Source organism: Archocentrus centrarchus, chromosome 18 (assembly GCF_007364275.1).
Source record: "Archocentrus centrarchus isolate MPI-CPG fArcCen1 chromosome 18, fArcCen1, whole genome shotgun sequence".
In the NCBI taxonomy this organism is placed as follows: Eukaryota; Metazoa; Chordata; class Actinopteri; order Cichliformes; family Cichlidae; genus Archocentrus; species Archocentrus centrarchus.
In genome coordinates, this window is record NC_044363.1 from 23,302,157 (window position 1) to 23,314,355 (window position 12,199).

The following is a 12,199-nucleotide window of genomic DNA, read 5'->3' on the forward strand; positions in this document are numbered from 1 at the left end:
CTTTTAAGACTATTAAAAACAACAGTGTAGTCAAATATCTGATGCCTCATTACTCACTGTCTAGAGACACTGCATCACCTGTGACCTTTCAGCTTTTAATGTGATCACACAAACCAGCAGCTAATAAACCACACATTTGACTGACATGACTGAGCTCCATCCGGCTGGATGGGCCTTTAGATAGCGCTGGTTTTGCATTCATAATCCATACATGCAAAGCACCAAGAAACATTTGAGTATTAGGTCCAAAAGAACACACCACCACTGTGCTACTTAGAGAATTTATTTTAGCTTAAAGCTTTATGGTTACAAAAATGCAAATGAGTACAAAAAAAACAGCAATGAAAAAAGATAACAGAAAAATATAGAGCGATGAACCTCTTATACAAAACTATGTTCCCAAAACAATCGAAAAAAAAAAAAAAAAAGGTCCAGAAAAAAAAGGAATGCCTTTAAACATATGCTTCTACTGGCAGTGTAAAGAGTGGCTTAGTCAGTGTGAATATAAAAGTGATGGAACAGTTTGCATTCAAACACGAGTGTTCACATTTCAACGTAAAAAGGTCCAAGAGGGGGAAAAAAAATAAAAATTCTCATTACATCCAGTCCCTGTGAGACCATTCAAGACTCCCAACCTCGCATCACTTTTTAAAAAAATAAAAATAAAATAAAATCTACACTAAAAAATGGTTAGTTTTTGGGGTGATCCAGCCGGCCCCTCATCTACAAAATCTAGTTAATTTTGACCACCCGTTATAAAATATGTTCCCTAGAAAGGGTTTATAAAAGAAAGACACTTAAAAAAAAAAGCCCCACAGAAGAACCACTTACAAACCTGCTTTACACTGGTTATGTTTTACCATCAACTGCATGCGTGATTACATAGTGCATAAAACTGACAAACATGCAACGTGGTGGGAAAAACCAAAAAAAAAAAAAAAAGTTTAAGGACTGGTACAGTAATACGGCAACAGTAATGACACAAACTTCAAGTTTTCCAAGCATAACTTTTAACTTTCTCAAATAAATGGCAGTGACTCATGACGACAGGATGCTTCAGAATCTCATAAATTCAACTGAGACTCAAATCATATTGAATAACTCTTCTAACCCAATTAACATATTTTTTAAAATATATAAAACAAAACCTGAAGAAAAATGATCAGTTTTTTGATGAGACTCCCTGTCAGATTTAACACTGATTAAATGCCGTCTCTGAAGCATCTGCTTACATGTAAATCACAGAACCTTTCAGAGGAATATGACAGCAGTGAGAAGGCGGGACTGCTCCTCGCCTCCTTTGCATAAACAAGCCAACTTTTATTTCCAACAGTACAAAAACAGCACGTTACTGTACATTAATGTAATTAATGAACAGGCGGTAACGGCTTTAGGGTCTTTGAGGCAGGATGACGTTTTGTTTTCCATCGGCAAGTTGAACACCTGAAATACACCTAAAGGCTTGGATCAACAAAGACACGACGTGCTCAAGATCGAGGCAGCGCGCGCCTTAGTCGCTGTCACTCCGCTCTCCTCTGTGCATGAGCCTTTTTCCAGTGGAGGGCACAGGAACCTCCTGCTTCACTGAAAGCTTGGGCTTACTTTTGCTGTGAAGAGAAAGCAGGATTACTCTCAAATTATAAAATGATGGAACATCTTTATCACTGGGGTTCATCTGTGTAATCAGACGAAGTCGAGGCCTGTAAGAAAATTAAAGAAATCCAAAAGTATTCGTATGCGCCCATTTTTTCAAGTGAAGATTGTAATAATTTTCTTAACTTTCTGGTAGACAAAGTCAGCAACTTAAGGATAACTATTTCCCAGTCAGGATGTTCACTGGCCATTCCTGCTCCAGCCCTGCCTTTCACCCTACAAAGTTTCTCTCCTGAGCTGATAAAATGAGTTGGGTCACTGAAAGAGTCTTCATGTTCCCTGGACATTCTACCTGCATCACTGTTCAAAAATGTCTTTCAGCACATCAGCCCATGCACCCTTTCCATAATAAATACTTCACTGATCTCAGGTCAAGTTCCCGTTTATCTTAAGACTGCTGTTATTCACCCACTTTTAAAGAGATCCAAACTCGACCCTGCTGTTTTCAATAGTTACAGACCCATTTTGAAATTACCATTTCTATCTAAGATCTTGAAAAAGGTTGTTGCAAACCAGCTTATAGCCTTTCTGGAACGGAATACTTTGGATAAATTTCAATCCGGTTTTCGTAGAGTCCATTCTACAGAAACAGCTCTTCTTAGAGTTTCTAATATTTTGCTACGCAGAGATGCAGGAGAATGCTCCGTCTTGTTGATGTTGGATCTCACTTCTGCTTTTGACACTGTAGACCATAAAATTTTGCTCGACAGACTGCAAAAATGGGCGGGTGTATTAGGAGTGGTTCACCTCCTACTTGTCGCAACAATGCTTTCATGTGGCTGTTTCTGAATTTAGGTTCTGTTTTGGGCCCTCTACTATTCCTGTTATATTTGCTCCCTTTAAGGCATATCTTTAACATACCACTGTTATGCGGATGATATCCAGTTGTATATTTCCTTCAGGCATGAGCATGTTGCAAAGCTACAGGTACTAATTATGTGCTTAAATTCCATTAAAAGTTGGATGGCCGACAATTTTCTCCAACTTGAGGATAAAACTGAAATCCTTATTTGTGCTCCAGACAGATCTGCCCCTAATATAATCGAAGCCCTTGATCCCTTTGCTCAATTTGCTTCCATCAGGAACCTTGGGGTAACCTTTGATTCTGCCTTTACTTTAGACACCCATGTCAAATCCTTGGCACACTCTTGTTTCTACCACCTAAGGAATATAGCTAAGCTGAATTCCATTGCGTCTCGCTCTGAACTTGAGATAGTTATTCATGCATTTATATCCTCACGTTTGGACCACTGTTTACCTGTCTTAGCAAACATTCCCTAGAACGTTTACAGGCTGTCCAGAATGCTGCAGTATTCATGTCACCCCGATCCAGCTGTACTGGCTCCCCGTGAAATTCAGAATTCAGTTTAAGATTTTAGTTCTAACCTTTAGAGCTATACACAGACAAGCACCAGCTTATATTAGTGAACTCCTATATCCATACACCCCCACTAGATCTCTGAGATCATGCAATCAGGGACTACTGGCTTTGCATCCTACGAGACTGAAAACAAAAAGGAGACAGAGCTTTTGCCACAGTAGCTCCCCGTCTTTGGAACTCTCTTTCTGTCCATCTGAGAGCGGCGGATTCGGTGATGTCTTTTAAAAACTCATCATTTTAGTTTTACATTTGTTTAATGTTTTCCTTTACTATGTTTTGCTGATGTGAAGCACTTCGTGACATCTGTCTTGAGAAGTGCTATATAAATAAAGTTTTACTATCTAAAAGAAAAAACCAGCAAACTGCGCTTTCACATTTTTTTATTAGAACTACTGCAGGGCCATTTCTGCTCTATGTTTGTTTTAGACAGCCTTCACCCTCTGCTAACACATACAATATAATACTGGGATATGCTTAGAGCAGTTTAAACTGCTCAGTTCAAACAACATGAAACAAGAGGCTCCACTTTGTTTTCATACAACAAAAGTCTGCAGTGAAAAACTGATGCCCAGACTAACAACATGACATGGCTAGATTATTATAAAAAGCCAAGCTAAGCTTTAGTGTGAGCATGATGTGGATCTATGTTGGTATGTGCAAAAATGCTGCAGCACAGTTAACCACACGCAGCGACATCTAGTGTTGGGTTTTGGAGACTCCAGGCTTTGATGAGGACAGCATGAACTCAACCGCAGCAAATCACAACATTACACTTTACAGTTACAAGCTGAGACTGGCTCCTACCTGTCTTTATCAAGCAGCTCCAGACCATCGTTGATTTTCTTTAGCCACTCATAGCGTTCACGCCCCCGCACCTGCAGCAGAAATCTGCGTTAAATTAAATCGAACAGCTGAAAAAGCATTTCAGCACACCGGGCTGTGCATGTGTATGCACGTTTACTCACATGGAGAACAAAAACCTCCTTCTCCTCCTCCTCAGCACTGGAAGTACCTTTAGATTTTTTTGTGGAGGTGGTGTCAGGAGCAGGAGGAGCGCTCTCTGGGGAGAAAAAGAAAAGAAAGTGTGGTCAGTGAGGAAAGTGAAAACAAGAACAGAACTTGAAACCGGCGTAAAGCAACATTAACATACTTCTTTTTTTCACTTCTTTGACATTGTTCTCCTTTTTCTGTTTGTTATCCTCCTCGGTTTTACGATCCCTGCCTGGACACGCGCAGATACGCACCTCGAAGCACCTTCGGCCCAAAACCAGCCCCCTAGAGAAACACAAGCACCGTGAGGGTCAGAAGCTGTAAGACTTCTCTGGGGCAACTTTAGAAATAAAATAAACCAAAAGAAAAACAAACCAAGATGACCTGTTAAACCTCATCACCTTCCTTTCATTGCCCCTACACAAAGAAATGTTGGCTTTCTCGTGTGTTTCTTACATATGAGAGAAAACAGACTTACTCTGGAGTCTCAAGGGTCAGGATTGTGAGGATGGGCCGGCGGTTCATCCCGCCCATGCAGGAGCTGTTACACATGAAGCTCAGCAGGATTGTGGTTATCTCTGAGCCCAACTAAAGGAGGAAAAAAGTAATTATTATAATAGACTGCTGGCTGAGATGACTAGTTAAAAGGCAATATAAACCTCAGACTGTCAGAATGTTACATACAGAAGTGTTTCTATGTGGCATGTTTATATAAGCACCAGTACAATGCTCAGAGCTGATTGTGTAATTAATCGATCATTTACAATCCAGTCTTTACTCTTGAGACATTTTTAAAAAAAAGTACACCCAGATTTCAGATCATATGAAGATATAACAAAAAGGTTTTACAGATGATTACATCATTTAAAAATGTATACATTTATAAAAGTGAACATAATCAATTCACATTTAAATGGTATCCCTTTCCCATGATTTGTAGTTATGAAGCAGTAGACTTGTGTGTGTTCATGTGGCTTTGGGAAAGAAAAATCTATTTTGAGGTGGGCTGTTGCCACTCTAGACTTTAAGGCTACAAAAATATCCAAGTAACATATTAATGATCCACTGACAAATTTGATGAGACTGTTGGAAACATTTAAGAGAGAAACAAAAGTTGTGCTGAAAAACGTAGAGGTGTGCACCTCAGAGGAAACAGTGGGGCGCTCATACCTGCGGGGGCTCATATGGCACAGTCACACTCTGCCTCTTTGTGTGAAGATCTTCAAAATACTGAGCCCTCTGATTACCCTCCACTCTGATCAGGTGGCTGCGATGTTCCGCAGCTGAATGGATGAGATTAAGACATTGACATTGGCAGGGATGCACCGACACTGACAGGTAAGATGGCATTTACCAATGGCTACGAGTGTGCTGTGGTAATTTTGGGCTAAATATTTAAAAGATGAAAAGCAGAACGACTTGAATTTAATAGAGATTTTTGTTTCCAAATACTTGCAAAATTGTTACTTTAAACATAGTTCTCATCTTTAACTTTCAGAATCGGTGCACCCCTTCAATCCACCTCTAAAATTCGTGTCCACACATATTTCTAATCTGCATTTTTCCCACAATGCTGTATCAAAGAAAAGTGTTCAAAGCGTTCCTTACGGTCTTCATTCTGGTGATGGGGACATCTGCGGACCACATCAGCCACGTGCTCCGTTTTCTTGTACACGGCAGTGGCCCTGAGAACAGCACCCTGAGGAGGCTCTTTGCTCACCAGCACCTCAATGGGACTGGTCTTTGCCAGCTGACAATACAGCTTGTTGAGCTGTTCTGAGTACTAACAAAGAACACATTAAAAAAAAAAAATTTCAGGATTTAAATGTTCAGAAAATCCATCTCAAAGGAAACAAGCAAAGTCGTTTAAAGATTCAAATTTTTTCATCTTGCCCTTCTACTCCAAAATAAAATAATCCCGTTCAGCGATCTAACCAGTAAAGGAAAATTCAGATTAAAACTTAAAGAACCGTTTTCTGCATTTTTAACCCCTTCTGCTCTGAAGGAACCCGGTGCAGGAACATGTCCTGTCATGTCAGAGACACACCAGAGCACAAGTCGCAGGGGGTGGGAGTTTCAGACCAGATCACCCTAACTTTGGTTGAGCAGACCAACCACATCGCACTGCAGGGTGAATCGCCGCGGAAACATCAACACCATTGGCTCGTCAAAGGCAGCGACTGACTCTGGACCTTAAAATGTAGCGAATCGTCACAATGAATAAGATTCCACATGAACGCCCCGCAGAACAATACCAGAGAACAGATGTTTAATGGAAAGCCACGGTAAGACTTCATTTTTTATTTTAAAATTTCTTAGGCATTTAAAATAAGTTTGCCAGCAATAACTTGATGCCAGTGACTTTACTAGTTTAAAACCTTTTCATTAACAAGCCTCCACATTTTAAACTGCGTAACACACGTTTAACTTGTTTAATGAATTAAAAGTTATGAACTCAAACATAAAACATGCAGAGTGAGCGCTGCCTAAACTAAGAGCAGCTCTTTAAGTCTTTATCTCTGGTGAAAGGCTCAGACAGTAGCCGTCAGCTCCGTGTCATGTTTGGTTGCAGGATAACTGACTGAGCACACCATCGAACTTTTCATATATTGCGTACGGGTTTAATGACTTGTTCAGTTAAAATGCCTATTACATGCAGTATGTAACAAATAATGCTGATGACAATGCTGGTTGGTCTCAAATTGATTAAAACAGTTTTAATACGAGTTATCCGGTGCATATTATCCCTGTACAATTATCTGCAAAACATTTATCATTAATACTGCTTAAAAATAAAATACGAGTTACATTTTCAGAGGTCAGGTCAACCATAACTTACTGTTGAAGTCACAGATTTTGCTGTTCCAGATTTCTGGAATCTTAGCTGGAAACCATATTCGCCCGGATAATCTGTTGTAACCGGAACAGTGGAGGCCGGGGGTGTAACTCCGTCTTTCGGCAGGATCTCAGACGGAAGCTCAAAGAGTTTCTCGTCGAAGTTCTCCGTCAAATTTTGCTCATTGAACTGTAAACAGGGAGAGAGGAGTCAGTTTCCCCTCCATGAACAAAACATGCAGGCTGAAGTTGTCCTCACAGTAATGTCAACAAATCTCTAAAGACGCTCTCAGGAGTCAGTTTACAGCCTTAAAGAGGCAACTGCCTACCAACAAATCCATGCTGGTCTCATCCTGGTTATTAAACTGTTGTGAAGGATTGCTCCCAGTTGACACACACTCTGTCACACTGCAAAAACACAGGGTCACGTTTTAAGAGCAAGCTGACGTTAAAAAAAAAAAAAAAGAAAAGAAAATAAAGTGCCCTGAAGGGTTTTACTCACGGAATAATCCTGGCCCACAACTCGCTGAAGGAGTCGGGTAACTCGAAGTTCTGCTCCTCCATGATTTTATTTCCCCTTCTTTCCCGGAGAGGAAACCCAGGCCAGGCGGAGAGGCAGGCTGGCTGGGGAGATCAACAGGAAATGAGGACGGAAATCAATGGAGGTATGCAACAACACACACAAACCTACAAGGTCTCAACATCTTCCCACGAGTTTAATTAGTAAACACCAATCTACCATTTTTCAACCTTTTTCTAAGAATAATAAAAAAAATAAATAAATAAAAAACCTTAAAACTGACTTTTGAGGATTTGTTGGTCTACAGCCTAAAAACCGCGAAGAAAAAGCAGAGAAAAGCAGCACACCTTTACATCTGAGCTCACTGAAACCAAGACCACTCCTTAAGTTTTCTTCTTTGACTTTAGTTTAAGTGTTTAAATCCTGTTCAACAAACGAGCCAAATCTTAAAACTTCGGTTTCTACTACAAAGCAAATACGTGTTCAAACAAGCAGGCCTTCGACTAGAAGAGCCAACTACCCTTTAAAGTTAGCCCGATAAAAAGCGGGAATAGTGAGAGAATCTGTTGTTAAAAGTCGTGTTTAAAGTGCAGCTCAGTGTTAGCGGCCCAAACAGCCACTACTAGCATTAGCTACCGGCCCTCTAATTGAATGAAGCTGGTTGTTTCTAATATGGCCACCGTTTCGACACCTCAACCGCAATAACTCCTTGTACATACTTTAATTTGGAGTCAAAATGTGCTCCAAAGTAAATAAGTGCTGTGCAACAGCAGCTCAACTCGCGTTCACTAGTTGAAGTTGTCGAACAGCGCTAGCATAAATAAGCTAGCTACGTTGTCACGACGTTCGGGTAAAGGTTAGCTAGCGAAACTGTCGTAAAACTTTCCCTGTCATAAATGTTACTGTCGGGGCTTTGCGTTAGCGTGTGAGGCATGCATGACCACCGTGATACCTTAGGATAGCGAGCCTTGTTGAGTCACGGGGGACCGCAGCGGAGCAGAGCCGAAACTGCCAAAATATTTTGACTCGGACGAAGCACGTTGGCGTCTGAGGGGATTCCCACAGAAAGAGGATGGGGGGGAGGGGTGGCTCTTCTTAAAGCTTTTGTGTCCAATCACGGAGCGAGCTGATGCTAACGCTACCAAACGTAACAGAGCGCAACACTGCTGTGCTGCGTTTAACTATCGGAAACACTGGCAAGTTCGAAGGAGAGAGCGAGATAAACCGGGTTAAAATGTAACCGAGGATCCTTAACCTTAGTGTGGTACACTGGCCACCCGTTTCTTTAATGTGATTTTCAAGGAAAATCTTTATTTTATATTTTTATTTGAAGAAAACGGAATGGTTTTATTTAAAATCTGAATTTTGCACATTATTGTTGCCATAGTAGTGATTTATCACAATCCCGAGTTCTCCAAATGCAAATGTTTACGCTAAGCTATATGACAATATATTTTTCACTGTCTTTTTTTTTTATTGCTCTTCTCCTTTTTAATTAGAATTCTTATAATTTAGGAATTTCTGATGAGCCTCTGAATGTGACACGATGACGTTATGAGCGAGAACGGATTGGATATCAAAGTACACTGTATGTATGCTGTAAATAGGTTCAGCCATAATAGTCATAATAAAAGCGAGTCTTTCAGAAGGTCTTTTCTCTCTTTTCAGGTCTCTTTTCAGAAATACGTTCTGTTTAGTTTAACAAGTGAAGAGAGAGTAATGAGAAGGTGGAAGGAGCACTCTGAGGGGTGATAAATGAATAAAATGAGAGAGTGGAAGATGGATGGAGGAAAGTTAGTGAATCAGGAAGTGCAAAGGATTAGTAAGGAGGACGTGAGGGGAAAGGTGGCTGATCCAGACGGCATACCTGTGGCGGTATGGAAATGTCTAGGAGTGAGGGCGGTGGACTTTTTTTACAAGACAGTTTAACACAACTTTGGAGATGAAGAGGATGCCTGATGAATGGAGAAGAAGTGTATTGTATGGATTTTCCAGAACAAGGGTGATGCGCAGAACTGTAGTAACTACAGAGGGATGAAGCTGATGAGTTACACCATGAACACATGGGAAAGAGCTGTTGAAGCCAGGTTAAGAAGAGAGGTGATGATCAGGGAGCAGCAGTGTTTGCTTGAGTGTGTTGATAGAGATGGTTAGAAGGAGTTGCACTGTGTCTTTGTGGATCTAGAGTAGTGATTCTCAAATCCAGGCCTCGTGGCCCAGTGTCCTGCAGGTTTTAGATGTGTCCCTGATCCAACCCACCTGAATCAAATATAGAAGTCATTAGCAGGACTCTGGAGAACTTGACTGCATACTGAGAAGTTAATTCAGCCATTTTATTCAGGTGTGTTGGATCAGGGACACATCTAAAATCTGCAGGACACCGGACCATGAGGCCTGGATTTGAGAATCACTGATCTAGAGAAAGCATATGATAAACTGCTGAGAGGATCTGTGGTACTGAATGAGGAAGTCTGGAGTAGCAGAGAAGTATGTGAGGGTGGTGCAGAACATTTATGAGGACGTCGAGACAGTGGTGAGGTGAGGTTCAAGGTTGGGGTGGGATTACCTCAGGGATTGCCTCTGAGTCCCTTCTTGTTTGCAGTGGTGATGGACAGGTTGACAGATGAGGCCAGGCAAGAGTCTCTGTGGACTTTGATGTTTGCAGATGTCATTGTGATCTGTAGTGAGAGAAGGGAGCAGGTGGAAGAGAGCCTGGAGAGGGGAAGGTATGCTCTGGAGAGAAGAGGAGTGAAGTAGAAGCAAGACAGAATACATGTGGAAAGGTGGAACATGCAACGAGCAAAGATAGTGAAGGTAGATGAGTTAAACTAGCTGGGACCAAGCATTCAAAGCAACAGACAGTGCACAAGAGAGGTGAAGAAGAGTACAGGCAGGGTGGAGTGGGTGGACACGAGTGTCAGGGGTGATTTGTGACAGAAGGACAGCATCAAGAGTGAAAATCAAGGGTTAGAAGATGGTAGTGAAACCTGCTTTAATGTATGGTTTGGAGTTGGTGGCAGTAAGGAAAAGACAGGAGGCAGAGCTGAAGATGCTCAGATTCTCTTTGGGAGCGATCAGGATGAGATGAGGCTGAGGCTGAGCTGCCAGGCCCCCTTCTGGTCCGTGAATTGATGTCAAAAATAACATACAATTTGGCCCTTTAAGTTACTTTTTTGACATTTCGCTTAACCGTCTTAATTGGAGGGGAAGGGCCAAAAGCGGCCTGCGGACCGAGTTTGGGATGGGATGTAACAGCGCTATGTAAACAAAACTGAATTTAATCTATTTGGTTTGAGTCCAAAACATGCTAAAATAATCACCTTCATAATCCCCTGTAAAGTGTCCTTAGGTGTCATGAAAGGCACTTACAAATAAAATGTATTATTATTATTATTATTTCTCCTAACAGGCCAGATGATGTTGCCTCTCATCACCATCAAATGCACCTTTGCCAGTGAAATGAACAGCTGCACCAACGTCCCCCTGGGGCTGTTCTCAAACTCTACAGCTGTGTCGGAGGTTTGGTGTCACACTGCGGGTGTCTTGCATGTCAGAGAACGCAGTGAATGTTGGTCGTCATCCATCTCTCCGAGTACTTAGAGTGATTACTGTTGCCATTTTGGGGTTAGTGGCCATTTGACCTTTGAATAAATGCACTGATGGGGCTACTGAGTCCACACTGGACTGGATCCAGAGTGCCTATAGATGCAACAGTGAAGACTAATAGAACAGCACAAAGTAGAGAGTGAGACGATTTTAGCATGATTCATTTTATTGCTGTGATGCTGCAGCATTACATTGAACTTATCTGATGCCATAAGTATATGCCTGCAGGCTAATATGTTACAGAAAGGTTTACATGTAGATAAGAGTTCCTGCTTGATGGATAAAGCCACATATAATTATAATTATAGTTATTTGGTGGGAGTAGTAAAGTGCTTTTGTTGCATCAATCCTCCCTTATGAAAATATGGTCAGTAAGTTGTAACTGAATTTATCTTTGCTGACTTAAATACATGGTGTGTGTACAATAAAGCCCATCACTGATGTTTCTTTCCAAAGTTTTTGAACTCATAACTTTTAGATTTTTAAAAATCCCAATCTACGTTGGTGCAAATGTTGCCTGTCGCACACCTGCCATCCAATAAGCAACTTTATTTACAGTTGCATGATCTTCGAACCTGGTGACCTCACCATCAACACACACACACACACATGCCTGTGCATTCATATGTGGGTCACGACGAGGAGCGGTATTTACACACTGGGTTAGTTAACTGAGTCACATGGTGTTTGAGCTCGTGTTTGTGGTTGTGCGATATTTTTGGTCGGATATCAGCTAAGCACACACAGGTGACACTCTACTGTTACAAACTGACTCTTGGGAGCCAGGTTATGTCTGTGAGGTACATTTGCACCATTTTCCAAGTCAGCACTTGTCGTTCTTGAATGTTCCCTGCTCTCTCTGCATGGATTCATGTGATATTTTTTGGCTCTGTAATATTATCATGTCCTTCCACTCCTGCCTCCACCACCACCCTTCCAGTTGCGTACACAACCACCTTAACTGTGCTGGAAGAGGCTCTACGCCACTGTTCCGATGGTGTAAAGTTTCTCTACATTTAGTCAGAGTCACACATGACTGTGCTTGGGGCCCTGGCTTTGGATGAGGGGTGTCAGGTTCTTCCACTGTTTGAGGGCAGCAAAAGGCAAAGGCGAAGGCGGCAAACTGTGAGAAGAGAGTGGCGTGAGGTGGGGGTGTGTCTGTGAATCATCTTACTGGGAGATCTAGAGTAGATTTTGATCCACTGAGGTCGCTG

At 41.6% G+C, this 12,199-nt stretch overlaps 1 protein-coding gene across 2 annotated transcripts; it reads right to left on the bottom strand.

The window, feature by feature from the left end:
• Positions 1 to 265: 265 nt before the first annotated feature.
• On the bottom strand, positions 266 to 8,478 carry tp53 (tumor protein p53). 2 transcript variants are annotated; one of them, XM_030753229.1, is made up of 11 exons: positions 8,332 to 8,478; positions 7,362 to 7,483; positions 7,189 to 7,267; positions 6,864 to 7,049; positions 5,633 to 5,807; positions 5,195 to 5,307; positions 4,503 to 4,612; positions 4,185 to 4,309; positions 4,000 to 4,094; positions 3,839 to 3,909; positions 651 to 1,607 (listed from the first exon to the last, which is right to left on the bottom strand). In XM_030753229.1, the coding sequence occupies exons 2-11, from the start codon at positions 7,421 to 7,423 to the stop codon at positions 1,511 to 1,513; spliced, it is 1,113 nt and encodes a 370-aa protein (XP_030609089.1). In that variant the 5' UTR covers positions 7,424 to 7,483; positions 8,332 to 8,478; the 3' UTR covers positions 651 to 1,510. The 2 variants fall into 2 exon arrangements, with proteins under 2 accessions (XP_030609090.1, XP_030609089.1); XM_030753230.1 differs by lacking the exon at positions 8,332 to 8,478 and having other exon boundaries at positions 266 to 1,607; positions 7,362 to 7,479.
• Positions 8,479 to 12,199: the final 3,721 nt, after the last annotated feature.

Coding starts and splice junctions, on each gene's coding strand:
- tp53 (XM_030753230.1), bottom strand. CDS start 7,423: ATGGAGGAGCAGAACTTCGAGTTACCCGACTCCTTCAGCGAGTTGTGG. Junction 7,268..7,361: donor TTGTGGGCCAGGATTATTCC/GTGAGTAAAACC, acceptor GTGTTTTTGCAG/TGTGACAGAGTGTGTGTCAA. Junction 4,095..4,184: donor CAAAGAAGTGAAAAAAAGAA/GTATGTTAATGT, acceptor TTTTCTCCCCAG/AGAGCGCTCCTCCTGCTCCT.